Below are 24341 nucleotides of genomic sequence, written 5' to 3'. Positions count from 1 at the left end.
TAACCAACGTTAGATATTTAACGTTTAACAACGTTTTATATGTAACCTACATACAACTTTAAAATGTAGTTGAATTTTAAACCCTGCCTATAGTTAATAAGGTAACCTTGGTCTGACGTCAAATAATAAACGTTTTGAAACGTTAAAAATAAAACCTATAGCCAACGTTAGATATTTAACGTTTAACAACGTTTTATATGTAACCTACGGCTACATACAACTTTAAAATGTAGTTGAATTTTAAACTCTGCTTATAGTTAATAAGGTAACCTTGATCTGACGTCAAATAATAAACGTTTTGCAACGTTAAAAATAAAACTTATAACCAACGTTAGATATTTAACGTTTAACAACTATAGCCATAGCTATAGCTGTCGCCGCGATATTTAGCGCTAGATAGCGCTATCTAGCGCTATCTAGCGTTAACTGTCACAAACCGATATTCTCCGCTAGATAGCGCTATCTAGCGCTAACAAGCGTTATCTAGCGGAGAATGTCGGTTTGTGTCAGTTTACGCTAGATAGCGCTATCTAGCGCTAGCTGTCGCCGCGATATCTAGCGCTATCTAGCGCTATCTAGCGCTATCTAGCGTAAACTGTCACAAACCGACATTCTCCGTTAGATAGCGCCAGATAGCGCTAGATAGCGCTAGATAGCGCTGCGTCAGATGTCGTTGCGACATATAGCGTTAGATAGCGCTAGATACCGCTAGATGTCGCAAAAAAAAGGGCGGAAATTTTATGAAAATAGCGCTATCTGTCGCCTGGCGTCAGTGCTGCGTGCTTAGCGTCATCTAGCGTCATCTAGCGTCATCTAGCGTCATCTAGCGTCATATAGCGTCATATAGCGCTAGATAGCGCTAGATAGCGCTAGATAGCGCTAGATAGCGACATTCGAAAGGTGCCGTGCACTTAGCGACAATGTCGCTAATTGGCGTCATCTAGCGTCATCTAGCGTCATCTAGCGTCATCTATCATCATCTGGCGATATTTCACGCTAGATGACGCTAGATGACGCTAGATGACGTCATATGTCGAATTTCAACTATCAGTAAAGGTCCATAAAATTCTGGACTTAAAGTTAAGTTACTGTGTGTTGCAAAGTTGTCGAAGATGTGGTGATCCTAAAAAGGTTTTGATTTAATACGGTTATAATAATAGGAATAGTAATACCTCGCCATGCCAGACGCTGCCTAGCCCGATAGTTAAGCCTAAGGTCACATGACGGGAGACAAATAATGCTTACAGTTACAATGTTATTATTTTAGTATGATGATTTTGAAATTAACAACGACCGTTAAATAAAAATATTTAATTTTTGACGCAGTTTATTAATATCATATCTCCCGACCACAAAAAGAACGATCCCCAAATTCAAAATTGCGTGCACAGCAATTAATTTTTTCAAACTTCACAAATCGAATTAATCCATATAATAATCGAGATTATCGTTAAATATTTTGCAATGTATTCAGAACGAGCGTGCTAAAATTAAATCACGTTGTACTTGATTTCCAAAATGAAACCAACCTAAATCCCTGTATTTTCGAACGCTGATTCTGAATCACCTTGGCGAGATTCAGATATTGGCGAAAGACAGTCTTGACTCTCGATCACACGAATCATGATATGACCATATAAGGAAGTTGGTCTAATTTCTCGTTAGAGTTAGGGTTTAATTTTGAGATATTGATTAAAGTGTGTATCATTATCAACATTGCATTGCTTGTATTTCTTTTTCACGAATAATTCATTATACGCAAAAACGTACTACTACCGTATATAGTATAACTATATAGCTGATGAAGCGTGAGGATAAATGCTGCAGTGTTTCGGATTTTCACTCACTTTTTAATTTTATTCATAAAATGCACCCATTATGTAAAATAGTTTGATGAAATAAGTTTAAATTTAAATGGTTATAAGTAAACTAAAAATTTGGGTTCAAATTCGTTTTTTGGTAGCTACGGCTCTGTTTACATTTATGATTCAGCCTTTAAAATGTTGGAAACTTTAACTGTGTATTTAGCTAATACTATATGCGTTCACATCAATACACAGACATAAACCCACTAACCTTGATTGTTGATGCCTCGAATATCATTCACAAACATGTTCGATTAACCAATGTTTGTTTAAAACATTGCTTGTATTTCTGTTTCACGAATAATTTATTGTAGTTGTACACAAATACTGCATAGGTATATGTCGAACAAGGTTGTTGGTACGATCAATATTAATAGCATTAACAAGTCAGACTGTAAAGTGTAAATCAAAATGTCAATGTAAACAACATTAAATTCAAAGAAAGTAATAACTTTAAGTAAATCTTAAAATTTATCGATAGCAATAAAAATGTAGAGTAACCACATCTATAAAATGAAATGTACGGGAGTCATAAACCCAAAATTATGGTAATAATCAAAAGTTAGATCTGTTAGCTTATTGGATTTGTGGCCGTGTTCTAAAAGCACATGTTCGGTATAATTATATTAAAGACTGCTCCTAACCATGGTGTCTGCTTAACAATGGGAGAATATGTGCGAATAATATTAGAATATTGTGTAAATCTTATAGTATGTAATATATACGAGTATGCGAGCAATAGGAGAATTGCACGGGTATAAGTAATAAACGGACGCTGACATTGAGAAAGCTTAATTATGCTAACAGAATTGCAGTTTAATTTGTATCTTCGTACAAATTTGCCGATATAGTCGATGTAGATATTGAGTGAGCGGAGGAGGACTATCGGAATCAAGATGCCATTCAATATCGCAGATTAATTTATAGCTCTAACTTCTTATGTTTTCAATAAATGTATCATGTATATTAAAATCAATTAAAATCAAGTAATGGAGTAATAATAAGATATGTTATGAAATAAAGATACACACTAGTATAACTAAAAATGTAAACTAACAGTTTTTCCGAACTATTAGACATATAAGTGTCTTCATCGGTCGATTAATGGTAGGTCGTACCATCAATAGAGGGGAAGTTATAGAACTCCTGACCCAACGAGTCAGAAGTTCTATAATGTGCTGATGGTCCGGTTAAAGACAAGTCTTGGGAATATTTTCCAAAACTAAATTAGGTTATTGATACTTATGGAATACTATATTTCATAAATATCAATGTCGAAGAAGAAGCTTGCGTTCAAAAAGGAAGCTTGCTGTTCTCTCAAACTAAAAAGATGTGAATTGTGAGCTGTGGATCTAATCAAATCAGTCCTTCTCGCTGGCTAAAATTGGTCACGTTATACTAATCTATCAACTGACTGTACCTCATGTCCTACGCCACTCGGTGACCACGTGCCCGACAAACCATGGTGCCGTACTATACTATAGATTCTTGATTATTTTATAGTATAGACTGATTTTATATGTATATTTTAAGATAGTGAACGATCCATCATAATATTTATTGATATTGTTTGAATAAATTATTATCATAAATAATAATATAAATTTATGTAATACTAATATCCTATTGAGGCGGCTCAAGCCACCCCATTGCGGGTTTACTACTACTACCGTACCTGCTGTATATATCACAAGATTTAAATATTATTTCTCTAGCTTCAATTATGACATATAAGTAAACTCTTATAACTATAAGTTTATAACCTACTCGAGCGCCGAGTTGCTTCGATGCATTTCAAATTAATATTGTACGGGTGATTCACCCGTTAATTAAACTCACACGAATTTTATTGGACAAGAGTGGTATATGGTAATCACGTCTTTTCGACCGAATTTTCAGCCCTCTAATCAACTGTTAGAGACACGAATTATCATTGGTCATAATAACTTTTTTAAGGGCAGACAAAATTTCAGCGGGGGCCGGGGGCCGTGAGAAGGCTGAAAACATTTCGGAACTACATCTGAGAAGTTGCCCGAAAGAAGTAATAACGCGAGGGGAGCCTATCAGTCCAGGAAAACCTAAATATCGCAAAGTAATCACAGTGAAGACCCCATCTCGATGTCTCCCTTCCTGGAGTGGATCAGGTTCTCTGCCCCTCCCTCCTCCTGAAGTTCCTTCTCCCTGTCCATCTCGGCTAGTTCCTCAGCGCACAAGTGCTGTACTATTGCACAGCCCAGTGCGTCACCCATCACGTTTGTTATCGTCCTGAATCTGTCCAGGAACCTGGGACAGTAGTAGTATTGAGTCAACCTTATTTAAAATTGAGTTGACTCTATTTAGAATTGAGTCAACCTTATTTAGAATTGAGCTGACTTTATTTAGAATTGAGTTGACTTTATTTCATGTAACTAAGTTGTCATGAAATTACAATGTTATTCCTTTACTGATAAATTGATTCCATATTTTCCATTTGACCTATCAGAAGAGACGTCAGATACTAACACACCTCAATGGTTATTACAGAAAACTTACCAGTCGACAGTGAGCAGGACGGATATCATGTCGGTGGGCAAATTGACAGCATTGAGCACCATGACCATGGTAACAAGGCCAGCAGAGGGTATACCAGCAGCTCCCACTGCAGCTAGAGTCGCTGTCAGTCCAGTCACTATGACTTGACCAAAGTTCAGTGGCACTCCTTTTACTTGGGCGATGAACAAACAGGCGACCTGACAGAGTAAAGCTTTAAAGGAGGGGGGATTTAAGTTAGGAAGCATGGTTGACAAGTTCAGTCGCCTTTAGGACTTGTTAAACAAGATTTGATTAAAGTGCTGTCACCTTTTGCTTAATAGTGACATTTATATTCGCTGCATTGCTTGAAGTTGATTAATAATATTAATTCTGACTGGATTATGTCAACTCTTCCGTTTACAGCGAGACAGCAGCTCCGTCTAACACTTACCGCCTCGTAAAGAGCAGTACCGTCCATGTTGATTGTAGCTCCGACCGGGATGACGAAACGGGAGATCCGCTTGTCAATGTTGTTGTTCTCTTCCACGCACTTCAGGGTTACTGGCATGGTGGCGCTGCTGGAATCTGTACCAAATGCAGTCGCAATCGCTGTGACGGACAAGTCAGTGTCAGAAACATATACTCGGGAATACACACTAAGCACTTTTTAGAGGACAATTTTGGGATTAACTGAGTAAAAAAGCATTAAAAAAAACATTTTTTCCCACAATTTTCAGTTAGTAAGATGGAGAGTTCTGATTTGTTGAACTAACTGTCAGAACAGTGAACTAACCAGGCAACATGTTGAGGTAATACTGAACAGGATTTCTTCGTGTAAAAGCATAGAAGATACCAGGTAGGACAATGAAGAAGTGGATAGCAATACCACCGAGCACAGTTACCATGTACATACCGAGCTGAGCCATCATCTCGCCAAAGTTCTCAACCTGACCACCAGTGTAATGTTATAAAGGTTCAATCTGAATATAAAAATCCAAATGGTAGTCACAAGTGATTCAATGCTTTGTATTTGCGGCCTACTACTCTACTAATGTAAAATGAGTAATTACTAATTCCGGGAAAATTTGAAAATTAATAATTATGACTGAGTTTAAAAAGTGGTAACAAGATAGACTTACCCCTGCAAACTGGCCAGCGATAAGGAAGAAGATACCGATAGGAGAATACCACAGTATAAGTGTGACCAATCTCATAGTGACGTCATTCACAGCCTGGATCACCTGGGCAATTAGCAGGTGATTATACTGTTATTAACAGGTGATTGCCAGGTGATTACCAGGTGATTATCTTGTTATTAACAGGTGATTATCTTGTTATTAACAGGTGATTACCAGGTGATTAGCAGGTGATTATCAAGACGTAAAAATGGCAAGTTCGCTGAAATGTAGGCGATCGTTTGAACTAATTAACTTATTAATTCATCATTGAATAAACTAATTAATTAACTGATAATGATAAACCAGTCCACCTTCATGAGCGGAGCTGCTTCCTTTGGATGTAATGACATTATCACTCCGATCACAATGGAGAATACTATAACTCCTATCATGTTCATTCCGGACTTGAACTGAAAACATAAGACGTTAGATTATTGGTTCAAAAGCAAAATCTCAAAAAGGATCATAAAATCTAAGTATCGAAGAAAATCAAAATCCGAAAAATTTACTTCCTTTATACAAATATACACTTTAATATTAACACTATCACGATGAACCGCTGGCACAGTTATGGACCACGATTGTTTTTAAAATCACCTCTAAACTCCGGTTGAGATAAGAGGACCCATCCTCTCGGGTCACGTTAGTCAGCTCAGTAGCATGTTTGCCGAAGGTGGCCTGCACAATGTTGTCTGGGAAGGCTCCTCGGAGCAGGTCCATCATTGTGTCCAGGGTGTTTGTATTCTGGTTCAGGGTCACTGAGCAATGAGCATGATAACATTTTAGAGGGCGGGTCTTAGGGTCCAGCAATATTTAGATTTCGTTGGTTTAAATATACGAGGAAAGGTTTCCTTGCCGCCTACAAGTATCCCCGCATATTGTTTTAGAAAATATGTGCAAACCTTTAGAATCACTAAAAAAGTGTTGTAACTTTGCAGTATATTCAATAAAATATGTAATAATTTACCAACTTACTTTATTGTAAATTAAGACGGACCCGGACAACAAACTAACTAACCGTCTTTTGCAATGAAGTCCTCCTGATTTCCAGATCCCGGTTTGATGATGGAGACGAGGCAGAGTCCGAGGATAGATGCCATTACCGTTGTGGTTAGATAGTAGGTCACTGCCACTCCCCCTATCTTACCTGTAAATGTGCTCAGATTATTGTATATCATTCTTATGTTTTTTGACTTCATGTTAGTTTGTTAAAAATTGAGTTCAATGTTTAGAGCGTTCTAGAATGATTCTACCAGTCGCCATGAAGCCATGAAAATTGTAGCGACCAAATTCAAAACTTTAGAAAAATATGGCTTACATTCCCACCAGTAAGTATAAGTTTATTAATTTAAAACCAAAGAAAAACTAACCACAAGATTTAGCGTTAATAGCCCCGAGTCCGGTGATCACACTAGCGACAACCAGTGGAAGGATAACACATTTCAACATCCTGAGGAGCAGTTCTCCAGGAAATTTGAGAAGAACTACAACCAAGTCAGTAGAGTAGGGGGTCACTGTCTGTTGTACAATCACACCTGATAAATAGTGTGATTATCATCTGATAAATAGTGTGACTATCACACATTGTGTCATTTGTTTCTGATAATTCGGCTTCAAAGATTGAGTTATTTTTGGTTTCCAGCAGTCATTTTCTGAGGAAAAGTAATCGATACTTGTTATTTATATGAAGCTAGTTACGCATAACCCTACCTAAAATCAATCCCAAAACCACAGCAACCAGGGTCAGCGTGAAAAGCAGATTATTCCATACTTTGGACCAAATATTCTGGAGAATGGTTTTGGGCCCCCTTTGCGCGGGCGTCAAGACATCCGTGTCTGTCTTCGTATCAGTACCCATGTCCCTGAGATCAATATTTCAATTAAAAGAAAGTAGGAGTAAGGAGCCTGGTAAAGCTTACAGTTACTTAAGAAAAAGTAGGACTGGAGCTCAATTTCCAATTTTCATTAAACTAGGAAAACTTCGAACCCCTCTTCCTCAGCAGGATTAATTTAATTAAATGAACTGCTTTTAGTTTCTTACAGCACGAAATAAAAAAGTCCCAACACTTAGTACGTGTATCTCAAATTGCTGTCGAAATAGCCAAGTTAAGGAACAGCTGAGGGGACGATTCTGACGAGCACGATTGGTTTCGGCAGGTCGCATCTTATATCTTTAAATATAATGAAAAAACTAAAAAGGAAATGTTTAATGTTAGTTCACAAATATGCGGGAGTCTGGTGCTTTGTAAGTAGTGCAAATATCTGATAGCTGTTATAGGCTGCACTTTTATTAAGAATGCTAACAAGAAGGGGTGTACAACTTTGCTGGTAAGTTTGATAGGTTTATTAATGAATAGAATAAACACCAAGAGAAGGAGCAGAATGTTGGTATCGAATGAGATAAAATGTAAAACAGCTTAATTTCTATTGTGTTTATTCTATTCTAATGAATAGAATAAACACCAAGAGAAGGAGCAGAATGTTGGTATCAAATGAGATAAAATGTAAAACAGCTTAATTTCTATTGTGAGGCTCCGAACAAGACACCGGTGACAGAATCTTTCGATATAAAAACAGAGTTAAAGATAAATTTATTTTAAAAACTATAAGTAAGAAAGGGCTTTCAATTCACTAAAAATGGCACGAAACTTCATAATTGTTTAAAAATAAAGTTATTTACTAATATGAGAGGAAGCAATTGTAAAGCACTGTAATAACAACGTTATTAGAATGCTTTACAAGTGCTTCCTCTCATATCTGCTATAGTGGAGGTATTAGCATGACAATCGACCCAGAGTTTACCAAGGAAGAGCTGCATGGAATGTAGAGTACATTTTTAGGCTACAGAGAATGATGACTAAAGATTTATTGTATGAAAAGTGTGAGTACCCATGTAACTTGGGATAAGCATTGTATTTTTAAGAGTCAAATAGGCACAAATCACAATGCTGACCGGCTATTAACTGGCTAAAAGCAGGCTTTTACGGTAACAGTCCTCTAATAGCCTTATAAGGCTAATAGCCATAACAAGACACTGCTCAAAAAGTTAAACAATAATATCAATAGAGAGTAGAGACCAATAAATCAACAGTCCAACCACACACCCCACATACTCTATGAGGTCTACCGTCTATCTTTCAGTTAACACATTTCTCTGTGGAACTTTAAGAAAGTTCCACAAAAGAAATGTGTTAGCAACATTAATAACTTAGCAACTAGCATTGAACAAATGTGATGTGGAGCGCTGTGGAATGCTAAAAAGTCGTTACTGGTGAGTTCTGGCCAAACTCAAGCAAACCTGAGACTAACCACAAATCCTGCATAACATCTTCTTAACCCCAGATCAGAAAAGCCGATTTAACCTGCATGGGGCCGAATAACCGCAAATTAGTTTAGATCCTGGAGGAACTCTACCAGGGTTCATCTTAAGGAACTTTGGTGACGCAAGTTTTGCACGCGACAGTGATCTGTACATCTGCTGCAAGCAGATTGGGTAATCAGTGGCACGTGTTAACCGAGGGGAGGTAAAGTTAGGCCATTGTGAGTCACCTCTCAGTTATGCAGAACAGCTGTAACATTGTGAGTCACCGCTCAGTTATGCAGAACAGCTGTAACATTGTGAGTCACCTCTCAGTTATGCAGAACAGCTGTAACATTGTGAGTCACCTCTCAGTTATGCTGAACAGCTGTAACATTGTGAGTCACCGCTCAGTTATGCAGAACAGCTGTAACATTGTGAGTCACCTCTCAGTTATGCAGAACAGCTGTAACATTGTGAGTCACCTCTCAGTTATGCTGAACAGCTGTAACATTGTGAGTCACCGCTCAGTTATGCAGAACAGCTGTAACATTGTGAGTCACCGCTCAGTTATGCAGAACAGCTGTAACATTGTGAGTCACCTCTCAGTTATGCTGAACAGCTGTAACATTGTGAGTCACCGCTCAGTTATGCAGAACAGCTGTAACATTGTGAGTCACCGCTCAGTTATGCAGAACAGCTGTAACATTGTGAGTCACCGCTCAGTTATGCAGAACAGCTGTAACATTGTGAGTCACCGCTCAGTTATGCAGAACAGCTGTAAGCCAACAGAGGAGCAAAGTCAGTTTTTACTTTGATTAATGTACAAAGCAATGTTGTTGTAATTTGTATATAATACAACTAGTCCTACTAATAACTACTGATATCCAGATACTAAAACTGACAGCTCAATCAAACAAACAATGTACTAAATAACGAACAGGCGGGTTTTATAAATAACGAACATAGACGTCCATAATATTTCTTGACATAACCTTTAAAAACTCTTGATTTTTCCACCTACCTTGATCTCTTAGACATAAGGAACATGCGTTGTTCTTCTATCGACATCCATAATTTCTGGTTAGTTCTACAATAAACCAACAAGCCTTTATCCATGAAACAAGTTTACAGTAAAGCTACTAAAGCAATACTTGCGATGTTTATACCTGTAAAACCACTAATGGATGCCACAAATAAAACGCTATTTCTAGTTCCCATCTAATGCAGTATATACTTAGCCATTGAAAGTCACTAAAACCACAAGCAACGTTACAATGAAGGATCGTACATTGTAGCTAAAAACTGTTTCCCAACTTTGGTATAATTGAATAGGAAATGTATTTGTATTCTTTAGGTCATCTTAAAAGCTTTTTCTTTTAAAAGCATAAAGAATAACGAGCAACTTTGGATTGACATTTCACTTTGTTTTGGAGAATTAAATGATCATAAACTCGACGTAAAATCTATACCGATTAGTTAAAACGTAATACACATTTATTTTACAACTTTAGAAGTCTAACACCGTAAATGGTAAAAGGAATAAGATGGTACGCGATGAAATTAATTAATCGATTAATTAATAAAGACTTATGCAACATCAAATTCCAGCATAAGTGTATACTGTATGGTGAACATACGTGTATTCAATGGTAAATATTGAAATCAAAGAGCAAGTTACACTCAAACTTGCCGCTCAGGAATTCCACAGTGAAACTTCGTGACCCAAAATTTAACCAAGAAATGAGTCACAAGATACAAAGTGTATCATTATCAACGAGTATACCTGTCAAATTTTAAGATATTCCAGATTCCTGGTTTAAAACCTCTGCTGAGCTCATGACATCGTGACATGTGTTAAATGCAGGAGAGAAGTGATAATTGTGTTTTTAATAATATAAAAGTCTATAAATAACATACCGAAATGTGCTAAATCACAAATGTTTCTAAAAGGCCTCAAGGCAGTTAGAACCAACTCCAGAGGCAATATATTTGTGCGCACTATTGACATAACACTGTACTTTTATTGCACCATCGGCCGTTATTCGTTTTATCAGATTTGTGTACTTCAACTTGGTATCGCTGTGCAATGAGATATGATCGTCTTATACATACGTCTTAACATAAACATAACACATCACTATGGTTAGGGTCAAACGTTTTTCATGGCGCAATATTAAAAAATTCGAAAAGCAGGATTACTTTTAAAAGTCAAGAAAAACATAAAAAGAACACTTTTTCTCAATAAAAATATTCCCAGTATGTTTAATATTATTATCAGATGGCAAGTTGATAATGCAGTGACTTTCAATATTATCGATATTTAATTAACAAATAAATGAGGGTGAATCTTGGCAAATGAATAACTTGTCAAGCTGGATCGCAATTTCTCAACAGATTAAAATTGAGTCACTTTTAGGCATGTTAGACTCGCTTATATAGTACACAATGTATTGGAATCTACTTCAACTATGCTCACCACCAGCTCCACTAGCCCTAGCCTTGCAGTTGCTGACTATCTTATCGTGAAATCTTCTATTAGGACAATTCTAGCGTTATACATCTTGAATTGCCGCGGCGTAAGACATTACGTAAGAAAGTTAATTTTCGTGTTAAACATAACAATTGTGTGAGGCAAAGGAATTAACCTAAAAGTAAACGTTGAGAATAGTTCAGCTTAATTGCGGTGTTCTTTATTTCTTGTTAGGGTTAGGATTCTAGCATATGATTAACAGTTAGGGGTTTCATTTCGTTGCGTACAAACTTTTCTCAATCAACAAATTGTCACGTTTGAATAAAATACAAGAAAAAATAAGAGCCACGTCTAAAAACTTGTTATGACCAAATAAAATCAACTTTGACACGAAGTATTTATATCAACAGACAGTCGCCCCCATAATATGTCATATTTCAATCAACTTATAAGATACCATGTAGAACTAGGAAATTTCTCATTAACCTAATAGCTGCTAAGTTGTAAGATATGCGAGAAATGTTTATACAACTGCAGAAAATACCGAAAAAGACACTCGTGATGACAATTACTCAGGTGAGCTGATGAAAACTTACTGAGAATCAAGAGATGATAAATTTGTATTTAACTTTAGAAAATTTATGGTATACTCATGGATGAGAAGCCTTTTTTCATGAGATTTTAAAAGCTATCAATCCTTATAAAAATTGTCATGAAAAATTAAACAAGTTTGCATTTTCATTGCCTCTAATATTTAACATAATCTGTTAAATAGCGTATAACTGACTCAGTCTACAGGGTGTTTCAAGACTCGTGTCCAAATTTGAAATTATAATTTTTCTATTTTATGAAGGAAAAAAAAAAAAATTTTATGAAGGAGCAAATTAAATGAAATCGGTTTGGGAATGCTTGTTGCAATGATGATGTTCATAATATATAACCTGTAATACTATTCTGTATATGTCTAATTTCGTTTGGGAATGCTTGTTAGGTCTTACATTTTAGTTATTTCTTGCAAAGTTGCAAAGTTGTGTCAAAACCCATTTTTTCATAATTTTGCAATCTTTTGAAATTTTTCAAAGAAAATTTCAAAATTTGCCCTACCAAACGTGAAGAGAGTAGACATCGTCAAGCTTCTCTGTGTCAACGGAAGCAGTTGGACGGCTGTTAGGAGTGCACTTTCGAAGAAATACGGAAAATCAGGCAGGAAAATTCATCCCAAGACTATTCAACGACAGGTGACGAAATTTGAGACTGTGGAAGGTCCAAAGACCAGGGAAAAGGTGGAACCATGGTGTCTTCGGATCCCGCTTTTTCAAGAATGAAGAATATGAGGAGGCAGGCACGAAAAGGACGTCAAATGATATCGCTATGTTGTGTGGGAAAGTTATCCGAGTCCTCAAAAGAAAAAAACCATAATTCCTGTATTTTCCAAATAAGACAGACCCCTCCTCACTACTCTCAAAAAAGTGTGGGTTGGCTGAGGGAGCATTTTGGAAAAATACTGATGTCAGGGAAAGCAGACCTCAGCTGGCCTCCTTACAGCCCTGACCTGAATCCTGCTAATTTCTTTTTAGGGGTTATCTTATAGGATTGGGCCTAAGATGAGAAGTATGTATCATACGTACTTTTCAAAGTATCGTACAAGTACGTACTTTTAAAATACTGCGGAAAAGTACGCAGATACAATAATGTAGTGCACGTGTTCATTGTTTTTTGTTTTGATGAAATGATGAAGCTTATTAAACTTTCTTTGTTATCTGCGATTGAGTGTTTCTATTATCTCCATGAATATGGCTTTCAAAACCATCATGACAATGAAATTTCAATCGTGGAAGTCGGGAGTTTCCAATAAATAAAACGTCGGATCTAAAAAACGTTACATCGCGCCTGTGAAAATAAGTTTGAACATTTTTTGAATCGTACACTGAGGTATCATACGTACTTTTCAAAATAAAGTACAAGTACGTACTTTTCGCCCGGTATCATACATACTTCTCATCTTAGGATTGGGCGACGTATACAAATTAGCAAGTAACAGTTCGGATCATGTCTCTAATTGGAAATGTTACGTATTGAAATCAGATCACAATTTCGGACAGATGTCGTTTTTTTCTGGTACCCTGAGTCGGACAGATGTCGCTGTCGGACAAATGTCGCTGTCGGACAGGAGTCGTGTTACCATCTTATAGATCGAGTTTATTCAGTTCAAGTCCCAAAAAAGTAGAACAGCCGAAAAACAGCATCAGAAGGAAGGCTAAAAAGTTAAAAGTATGATTAAAACGAATCTCGTTTGTTAAACCAATAAGTCTCCCGAGCAGTGCACTTGTTCCTTTTCTTCAAAAAAGAGCTGTTTTTCATGTAATGTAAGCTCCTTTTGTTGATTTTTGTAAGGCTGATTTCAGAGACGAAAATGCAGGGGTACATTTATTCATTAATTCAACGGATCGTAGCACATGACCAAAGATATGTTAAATAGTTGAACTTATAGAAAGTTTTGGCGATACAAATTACAAAATACGTTCATTCCCAATTGACGGGGAATGAAAATAAAACAGACAACGTCAGTGATCCTATTAAAATCATCATCAGTAAATAACAGTAACACGCGCATTAATTAACTTTAAGTAACTGATTGATATAATAACATTGTTATATCGACAGGAAGCGATGTAACAGAGTCGATGGGGCGGCGGCAAGTCCCTCACGCATTCATCAGTCTGACAGTTTTACTGCCTCTCAATATGTAACTAATACAATTTTACATATATATAACTATAACAGCTATCATCAGCTTAAAGCTAGGGAAATCATGCTACACTGCAGGGTCAGTTAAAGTTTATAAGTTTGTTTACACAGCCCAACAAGACTAACAGCTGTTTATTTATAAAGGAGTAAAGGGGTTCATGCAGACTTCCAACTTACGTGTTATTACCCTTCGAATATACATAATTGTCACTATTGAGCGGCAACCATTCTGATTCAGCCTCAGGTGCAAAACAAGGCATCAAAATCACACTTATGAATGAGGATTGAGGAGGCTTCTCTCAAAATAGCACTTCTTCTACTAATGTACAAGGGTCCAAAATGTTTGTAGATCACGTAGAACAAAGTACTTGATCAACAAAGTATGATCAACTTGAACTTTATAAAAGCAAACAAAACACATGGATATGTGGTCCAAGCGTGTTATAAGCCTCATCGAATTCTTAGAATGTACTGAGTGTTGCTTTTTCGACTGTTACTTATATTAACTCAATAGTCAATAAATGCACGTGCCAGGTGCGGTAATATTTTGCAAATAGTGCGATTCCGCACCTGCCTAAAATTATGTGCGACAAATGTGAAGAGACAAAACATAGCAATTAAGCTGAATAATTCGCCAAAAACAGCAAACAATTCTTATCTCTGATTTAAAAAATTGAAAACTTTGTGGTACGTTCTCGGTTCTTCTCATTATTTAAGAAAATAACGAAAAATAACAGAAAATAATGAAAATAACGAAAATAACGAAAATGGTAATACTAATAGTATTACAATATAGTTGACGGCTGTTTGTACAATAAACAAGAAATCTGAGATGATTACACGTTGAGATATTCACCAACAAACAATAGATACTGAGGTAGTTCGTTTTCTCAAACAACTTTGTAGTATATATAGGGTTTAGGTTTCAAAATTCAGGGTTAAGTTCTTAACGATTGATACATTATACAAAATACTAAAAATATTTTGGGCACCACACAGCTTCAGTGTAGCGACTACATTGTGTCCCTCTTCAGGAAGTAAACGACAAATTCTTCTGTCATATTTATTTTATTTCTTATTGTTATAAGAAGCACATATTATGCTAACAACATGATCAACGGATGGTTAACTTGTCGATATTAATCACCTATAAAGGTCCTCGTTATCAAAACCTGAAGACCTTTACATACCCGGATATACTTCCATAACTTGATATTAATCAAATTAAAATACTTACAATGTGCGGTTTAAATAATATAAGGGCTCTGGTGGATGTAAGATATTAAATTTACCACACAGTTACTCTATTGTTTAGTGTAATATGGTAGCTGGTTGCAGCAGGGTGTAGGCTTTTTAGATCTTTTAGAATATTCTAGTATTAGTGTTAAATAACCGTTAGGATTAGTATAAGATTAGATTAGATTAGTGGAATAGATTATGGATGGTTTTGCGGAGGAAGGCACGTGTTAGTCAGGTTAGCTAGTTAAGTCAGGTTATTGGACAGACTGGGCCGCGCGGTGTCACGTGGTTCGCCATGTGATGTCACGTGACCCAGTGCTGGTAGGTTTTGCTTGCCCCGTTAGCGGCAGTTCTGGGAGGATTGTTTAACGGTAAGGTTGTAAAAGTTACCGCTTCCGAGAACAGTGTAACGTGGCCGACGAGTCGCTAGTCTTGGTTTATTGATAATATAGTAATTCATTACCTTTCGAGACTTATTATTCGAATACCCTGTTTCCTTTGTTCTCACCTAACTTAGGATCAAGTCATTCGATCTTTTAAAGTTATACGGCACTCAGTAGCCTGTAAGAGTTAAAGTGAAATTGCAGAGCTTGAGAGCTAGAGATTTGCAGGTATTCGTGTACGAGACTTCGATATCATACCCGTATATTTCTTTAAGTACCGCGTACGATACTTCAAGATCGTGCCCGTGTATTTCTTAAGTACCGTGTACGACACTTCTCTATCGTACCCTTGTACAGTTTAATTACCCGTGTACGCCACTTCGTTACCGTACCTTTGTGAGCAGGCAGAGTTTACCATCGGTACGCCCCGGGAGGACTGTTCTGGTGCCCAACCTATTTTACACTATGTTATTAATTATGTGCTGTATCAAAGAGTATAAGAGCTATACAAAGGGTCATTCAAACAGTATATATTATATATATGTTTGATGATATTTACTGACAATTTCAGCCATGGTCAATATCCAACTACATGTAAGGTTAGATATATATATATATATATTATATATTAGGTTTTGATTAAACCTTTAAGCTTGTGTGTTGATAACAGTTGCTCTCTCATCAGTAAAATCGTTTAATTACACTGCGACCACCGTGTAGCCTTGTAATACAAGTTAAGTACATGATGGAGGACACAGATTTACTGCAGCGTTTATCAGGACACTCTACATTTTTCAACGAAGCGAATGAGGATTTCGACGCTTTAATTTCGAATGTTGCAGAAGCCACGAACTGTGAAAATAAAATAAGGTTTTCAGTTGAAAAGTTTGAAAAGCCAGTCAAGAAGGTTTTATCAAATTTGATGTATAATATGTACAAGCAGTTGAATTCTGTCGTCGGAGAAACTCTGACTGCAATGAAAGATGTTGAGGAATTGAAGAGTTGTCTCATCCGATCACAAGAGTCGGTTATCAAACTGCAGAGGGAACTTCTTGAAGCCAAAGCCAATCAGTTGGAATCTGTTCAGACCACCGTAAAATCTGCTGTTCAGGACATTGTTCAAGCTGAGATCAAGTTATACAGTCAAGCTGTGTTAAAAGCCTCGCCGAACACTACAATAACGGAGGAGAGCCTGAAAAAAGTTGTGCAGAAGGCTGTGTCAGAAGAGGATCGCAGCAGGAATGTTCTCATTTTTGGTTTAAAGGAGACAGTAAAGAAAAACTATCAGACAAAGTAGACGAACTGTTTGAACAGATTGAAGTGAAACCACACTTCGAAGCTGTAAGGATTGGAAGGAAATCAGCTGACAAGACCAGACCTGTCAAAATTTTGTTATCAAATTCGAATACTGTACATCAGATTTTATCAAAATCGAAAAACCTGAAACTGAGTGAGCACCACAAAACTGTGTTCATTTCACCAGATCGGTCACCTGAGGAGCAAGCCAGACATCATCTGCTCGTTTTGGAGATGAAAGAAAAGGCAAAGAAGGATTTGAAGAGACGATATTATATCAGAAGTGGTATTATTTGTTGCGAGGACATGATATCATAGTGAACGATGCATAATCATGAAGTTTTTTCTTGTGTGTGACTTAACGGGTGATACTCGTAAATTTTTTGTTCTAATTATATAAGACCGTCGACGAGTCTAACTCGGCGCACGTCTTGGTAGTTTATAAACCTTAGGTGTGACACAATTGTTTATCTTTTATTGTCATATAAAGTACATTGGTTCTTAAATTTTTATGAGATCCCACTTTATAAATTTTTTAAAAACTTTCTGCTCTGAGGAGGAGAGAAAGTTTTTGTGGAGAGCCGCTCAGACATGGGCACCGTATTGTGTAAATTATTTAGGTATATTTTATGCAATATCTTTGTTACATACGAGCGGGGTAGTAAATATTGTGTTTCGTTTCGTTTCGTTTCGTACATAAATCAATTGATAAATTTAGTAAAACGGTAACAATTTTTAAAATCTGGATAGATTTTATAAATTCTATTTATAAATTCTATTGTATAAAAGCACAAACGGTGCGATCGGTTGGTTATGGGGCATGGGCTAAACTATGTGTAGCAACTGCTCAACTACTCAACTACTCATACGTCCAGTTTAAAGCTTGTAATGTATAAATGTATTTGACCAAAACCCATAATCATGGGTAGAGTGGACCGCTGCCAGTGTATCTCTTTCCCAAACAAAAGGAAATGATATTAATTTGATTGACCGTTCTCAAATGCAAAATGATACCGAGAATGAAATCGGTCGCTCGCTTTTCCCATTAATTTACAATTGTAATAGATTAAGAAGAACTACCCGAAGGCAGCTGTACTCAGCAATAAAGATGCCATTAAATTCATATATATTGACATTGAACTGTCGTGGTAAAGCAGAATTTGTTCGAAATCAGGAATGAGCAAAATTCTCACCGTTCGGACGTGCAAACTTTGAGCGGACGTTGCGTGCTTATCCAATATTGAATCGCCGTAAATTTTTGCATAGCGGTATTATATATATAGTTTGATAAGCGTGCAAAGTTTCAAAAGATTTCAAATAGAACTTGGATCACAACGGGACTCCAAAGTTGATAAAAATCGCGAAAACACCAATTTTAAGTGATTTTAGCAATTTTTAATCAATTTGGGCGTGTCCCCACGTGTGCAACTTTTTGATTTTCAACTTTAAAACTAGCCTAATGCACAATTTATACCTATAGGAAGCAGAACTGAGCTCCACAACCCAAGAGATAGCCCAACACCAGAGAATACTAAATCGCAAAATTTACGTTTTTATAAAATAATTTTTCAAACAACTTCAAAGGCAAATATCTTTATGAAGGAGTAAGATAAGAAAACTTTCCGGTAGATTTTCAGAATGCAAAGATAAAAATTTCCTCAGATGTTGAAAAAAAAATACTTTTAAATGGTGTTAAATCAATTTTAAAAGTTATTACTTTGTCGAAAATCAAGTTTTAAAAACTGTTAACTTGATGACGTTATCAAGGGGTGTTCATGACGTCAAATAATTTTTTTATACAATGTAAACTAAAGTGTAAACAATTATTTTCAAGACCTGTGGTCGGAAATGGCTGTATCTTTTATACTTTTGAATCTATGGACACTTAAATTTAGGATACAATTGACTACATTTGACTGTCAAAGCGTCTATCCCTGAATATATGTATATATCACAACAATCTGTCGTAAAACAGGGGTTCTAGAAAACCCACTTCCCAATGCTCCTGAAACTTGAAACTTTTTTTGTAGTCGATTTGATCAACGTCGAGACGCCCTGCAAAGTTTCACATCTCTAACTCAATTTTAACATGGTTTTTAAGGCACCTGAATATGGCAATTTTCGGTTTTTTACCGAATTTCGTATAACATGCTGGCGCGAATTTTGCGCAAATTTCTTAAAAACCTCCACATAACTATTTCTTATTCCTGTCATCTTTGACATTGAATTAGAATGTTTTGAACTTAAATATACCTGCTGAACTACTTTCGATAAGTCTTAATGCCTGAAAAACAATAAAGGGGTATAATAGTAAAGGGGGTATAATAGTAAAGGGGGTAAATAGTAAAGGGGGTGAGAAAATACTACAATATAATCAAGGTACGATGTTGGATACCTGAGTTCTATATCTTTCGATAGCAACTCCATCTATGTATCTGCTTAGCTTCCATCACTGATCCTGGTACTTGAGATTCCAGGTGTGGCTTTAAACAATGTTTTAAGGGCCCAACACTCAGCTCACTCAGTTGATGGTAGAACAGTGGGTCTTTGTGCGATGTTATAGCAGGGACTCCACTTCTTGTTTTCTCTTGCTAACCAGATTGCATAGGAACATCTGAGAGCAACCAAAGCCGCCTCTTGGAACACTGCTTTCTTTACTCTCTTTGTAACACCAAAGTAGTTTAGTAGGGCTGGTAAGGTATGATGCCAGAAGCCTCTACACCCAACCTCTACCGTAAAAAGCTGAGCTTTCCACCCACTGCCATGCAGCCCAGGAATAAGCTCTCTGTTGTAACGTGCTTGTTTACGTTCTACTTGGTCACTAAAGTTACTCTCGTCACCAACTGTCAACTCTACTAATATGACCACCTTTCCTTTATCAGACCAGACTACAATATCGGGACGTTCTGCAGTTCCGTAGATGTGCTGGGGGAACTGTGCTGGGAGGTCATCTTCGTCCCAGATAATCTGCCAATCTTGGTCTTTCTCAAAAGGGCTCTCTCTTTTCATCTTCGTCTTCGGTTTTTGGTAACAGCTGGCTTCACCTACTCGCCATTGCAGCGGGACTCTCTGGCTTTCCCATAGAGAATCCAGCAATTTGAATACTGCTTTCGCCATTCTGGGACATCTCTTATATACCAGATATGGGACTCCATTCGGACCAGGTGATGATTTATTTCTACGGCTTTTCAGCTTCGTTTGAAACTCATCCCAGTCCAATCTCTCCATCTCAAATGCAGTCTTTGGTACTGGGGCATCGGGCAGTCCTTTAAGCTTTACATATAGAGCACTTCTCTCCTTATCACAGTACTCATTCTTAAAGAATCTGTCAGCCACTTCCTTGGAGAAATTAGGGGGTTTGTTCTTCTTATCCCCGTCCAGCAGTTTCCTTCCAAATTGAAATGGGTTTTGTTTAAACTGTGACTGTTCCTTTTTGCTCTCCTTATTCTTCTTCTTCCTGAGCTCATTACGACGGCTTTTGTTGTGTAAGCGCACGAGTCTCAGGTACTCAGTCTTAGCTTGAGCCAACATATTCTGATCATTGCATAGTATTGTGAATATAAAAGGCACGGTCATGCTTGCCAGCATTGTGATAGTTCTCAGATCAGCTGAGGAAACTCAAACTCGCACAGATAACAGAATATAGTAACAACGTCAACCTTAACAATGAAGTAATGAAAAGTGCTTCCTAAGATTCCGGAAAATTATACATTCTTATCGGACATCGGTGTATACTGTAAGTGTATGTGCCCCTAACCTATTTAATTACCCATCTAACATATTTTGCAGCTCCATTTCTGCTGATCAAAGTGATCCAAGTGTTTTTTGGATAAGTTCGTTCCTGAGATCTAGTACACAAATTGAGTAAACACTAGACATCGTACTTTACGCCCTATACTTGTAATCCGTAATTAGATAATGAATAGAGCTGACAGAAGATAACCGGAAGGCTCGGCCAACGTCTACTACGCAGTGATATACTACTACTAGCATTGGCATTAAGAAACATGACTGAAATATGATTGTGTCTGTATCCTGCATTCTACAGACAAAATACGGATAACGAACAGGTTCACTGAGAACACGGCACCAAACAAATAACCAAACAGATAACTTAGAATGTTCACTAATCAAAAATGTATTCATTGTGTTTATGTAAGCAAAGGTTGCCTTCTGGAAGCCCACCGCCTTCCTGCTTCGTTTTTTAATATGCATACTGAATACTGATACCGTAATTCGATGTGTAGTGTGGGCTTATTTAGCGGGTGTGGTTGCTACAAGCTGTATACCTCTCTCGTGCACGCGAAGCGTGCACTCCGGCCGGCCGGCTTATTTAGTGGGTGGGACCAATTGGAATATCTCACTTGGGAGTTGGGCGTCAGTGCTGCATATAATGTAAATGCAGAAATTAATTGACTTAAAATGACTTGGATAGCTTTAGACCTTTAGTGCGGGTATCAGTCACGTATTCCGCCTCCGGTGATCAGTAAAACTACAATTTCAAATGAATTTTCTTCGAGGCTATTTTGTTTTTCTTGGGAGCCACTGATCTGGTCTCTAAGGCATGACCTGATACGAAGCTAAATCAATTTGGCGACACTTATAGAGCTCAAAGTACGTGACCGAATATAGTAAAATTGAATTTGGCTTAAAAAGAGCAGCGGAAGGTGAAGATTAGCGGAGTTGAGAGCAGCTAAAAGCAGCATAACAGCAGCAGATATTGAGCAGGGTGTAACCTGGTACTTCTGGAGACTAGCGGGTGTTCGTTTGAGAGCTGGGGCCAGGGGGGCCCACCACTCCCCACACCATTATCCAGGTAAAATGATGACGTCATCACGACACTGATCCTGTATCTACCAACGGAGGCAATTTACATTACAATTTCTGGGCTTAATTGATGTATTGGTTTCCGTAGTAATCGGTAATGATTAAATGTTATCGGGCGGAAAGTTAAAATACCGCAATTTCATTAGTAAGCAATCGTACAACCGCTTGACTTATAAGATTAAAGGATTAGGTGATAGCAAACCACAAAATATTCAGAACTGAAACATCGAAATGAAATGAACCCAGATAATTATGGACAGAAAAGTTTAGTGATCTAATAAATGTAAACATTTAACGTTTAGTCGTCTTAAGTTACTGTTTTTAAAAAAACAAGTAATCGAATGTAAATTTGGTAATGTCTGAAATTGGTGCAATATGTGTTTTGCTCTGATCCAGAAGTTATCATAGCCTGTTCAATTTTCATCACAGTTATAGACTATGAAGAACAAAATATGCTAATATGAGAAGATACTGTCCAAAGATTGAAAGATCTAAATTTAATACTAAATCTTGCGACGTGTAGCATTTAGCAGACCTCGGAATATGTTGTCATGAATAAGAACTTTCGAATATGCGTTTTCTCTTATATCAACGCCGCAAATTTTGTACATAAAAACAATCAATTTATTATACGCTCGTTAATCATAAGAGACTTAAAGCTGGATACAAATATCTATAGTGGACTAAAACTTCATTTACCAATGACCACGCTGGGGAACAAATTGATCAAGTTGTTAACAAGAATGTCAACAAAAAAAACGATAGAAATACAAACAATTTGATATATAAAATATATAATAGTTGATACGCGTATCAACGATTCATTATACTTTTTACGGTCTGGACCTCTGTGGTTTCATTCCTATGTAGCAAGTCTTACGCGTAAGACTTGCTACATAGGAATGAAACCACAGAGGTCCAGACCGTAAAAAGTATAATGAATCGAACCCTATATAATATATATATCCCCATGCCAGAATTTGCATTTTAGTTATGCAATCAGACTCGACCACTTCTGTTTGAATTATAGTAATAGTAGTATGTAGTAAGAATCGAGATGCATGCTTAAATATAAAGTCTGAAGTGATTGAACATAAGCTTGTGTTCTTACTCAAGCAAATATAATCACAATTTCGTGTGCTCATATAATATTCATTAAGTAGGTCTAGAGTTAGACTCTAATGTGCTCACTGCCGAGAAGTCGCATTGCAAACTACTTTTTTGCAAAAAAGGAATGCCTGACCAAGAGCACAAAGTCTTTGGAAAAGAAATATAATGGACAAATTGAATTCGTTTATAACTTATTTGTAGATTCCCACTAAATATGCACTATTACGTGTACTCCAACACTTATAGTGGGGTGGCTGGTCACGAGACAAACAGCTTATATAAGAACTGCATCAGATAAAAACAATGGACCAAGGTCATATGTCCAAACAAAAGTCACGTGTCAAAACCTCCCTAACAACCACTACACTACCGGAGAACCTAGCAGCACGAGCTGGCTCCACTGGAGGAAGTAGGTTAAAGTACCCTGCAGTTTCAGAGAACAAACACCGGTGTTTAGTTGCACGTGTGCGCGCGTTATACCTGCTACCCGGAACTATTAACGTCATTAACCGGACCGGGTGCTCTTCCTTATATATTACATGGTCAGGTACCTGGTACCATATATATTATATATATTACATACTGTGCACGGCCCCACGTGTACGTGTGAAGTTTGTGCTTGTACTGATGCACGGTGGTGCTATAGCATCCATGCCTTGTTTGGGAGTGGCAGGGAGTAAAAACAGAGAGATGAAATATTCGTTCCTCTGGTTAAAATTACAATTTCCCATTCGAAGCAATAGAATGGAATCACTGTAGGGAAACCATTTCACCATCGACTAAAATAATAATCTAAATATAGAAGAGTACAAATTACAACTAATTAGTTCATGTTATATAATATTATAAATTCAATAAAAATAAATGGTTTATGATACCTCATCCACATCGTCTAATTTGATCTTCTGTGCTGTCAATATTTCTAGGTTTACGAATGAGAACAGCTAACGCCTAACTGTAAGCAGCACATCGGCTAAATTAAAATACATTAAAAGATAAACAAACTTCAATAGCAAATAGTTTGCAGATATCTCCACCAAGTCATATCTATCAAAAACTTGGTGAACGCGGGCCCCCAATCTCTTATCATGCATCAACAGTAATTAATATTAAATGATAGTTCATACCAAACTTCTACCATCAATATGAGTAAAACTATTTGTTAACATAATAGTAATATAGAATACAAAGATTAGTACATTTTAGCTTATGATTAATAATATTATATTTTTACCTATAGTTTACCTAGATAGCTAGCCAATTTAACAAACTGGTCACAATTAAAGACAAACTAACTTAGCTTTATAACCAGGTTGAAACGTCGCTCCGTTACTTCTCTTCAGGTTCATATCATCTTCAGTTGTCAGCTTGTTTTCCAGTATCATTGCACTTCCAAATAAGTCTGTTGAAGTA

The 24341-nt window shown here is 37.0% G+C and overlaps 2 protein-coding genes across 5 annotated transcripts in view; one reads left to right on the top strand and one right to left on the bottom strand.

The window, feature by feature from the left end:
• LOC134819580 (uncharacterized) overlaps positions 1–24341 on the top strand; it is a 776807-nt gene that overhangs the window by 580404 nt on the left and 172062 nt on the right. The window lies entirely within an intron of this gene.
• On the bottom strand, positions 2259–24341 carry LOC134819184 (excitatory amino acid transporter-like). 3 transcript variants are annotated; one of them, XM_063828976.1, is made up of 11 exons: positions 24225–24341; positions 7265–7416; positions 6925–7089; positions 6573–6701; positions 6152–6312; positions 5866–5964; positions 5516–5617; positions 5170–5323; positions 4828–4985; positions 4398–4594; positions 2259–4148 (listed from the first exon to the last, which is right to left on the bottom strand). In XM_063828976.1, exons 1-11 carry the CDS (start codon positions 24311–24313, stop codon positions 3962–3964), a joined length of 1593 nt encoding a protein of 530 aa, XP_063685046.1. In that variant the 5' UTR covers positions 24314–24341; the 3' UTR covers positions 2259–3961. The 3 variants fall into 3 exon arrangements, with proteins under 3 accessions (XP_063685046.1, XP_063685047.1, XP_063685048.1); XM_063828977.1 differs by lacking the exon at positions 24225–24341 and adding an exon at positions 14251–14573; XM_063828978.1 differs by lacking the exon at positions 24225–24341 and adding an exon at positions 9877–9940.

This window comes from Bolinopsis microptera, chromosome 8, assembly GCF_026151205.1.
Source record: "Bolinopsis microptera isolate Bmic1 chromosome 8, MBARI_Bmic_1.0, whole genome shotgun sequence".
Classification (NCBI taxonomy): domain Eukaryota; kingdom Metazoa; phylum Ctenophora; class Tentaculata; order Lobata; family Bolinopsidae; genus Bolinopsis; species Bolinopsis microptera.
This window is presented reverse-complemented; position numbering and strand designations above follow the sequence as displayed.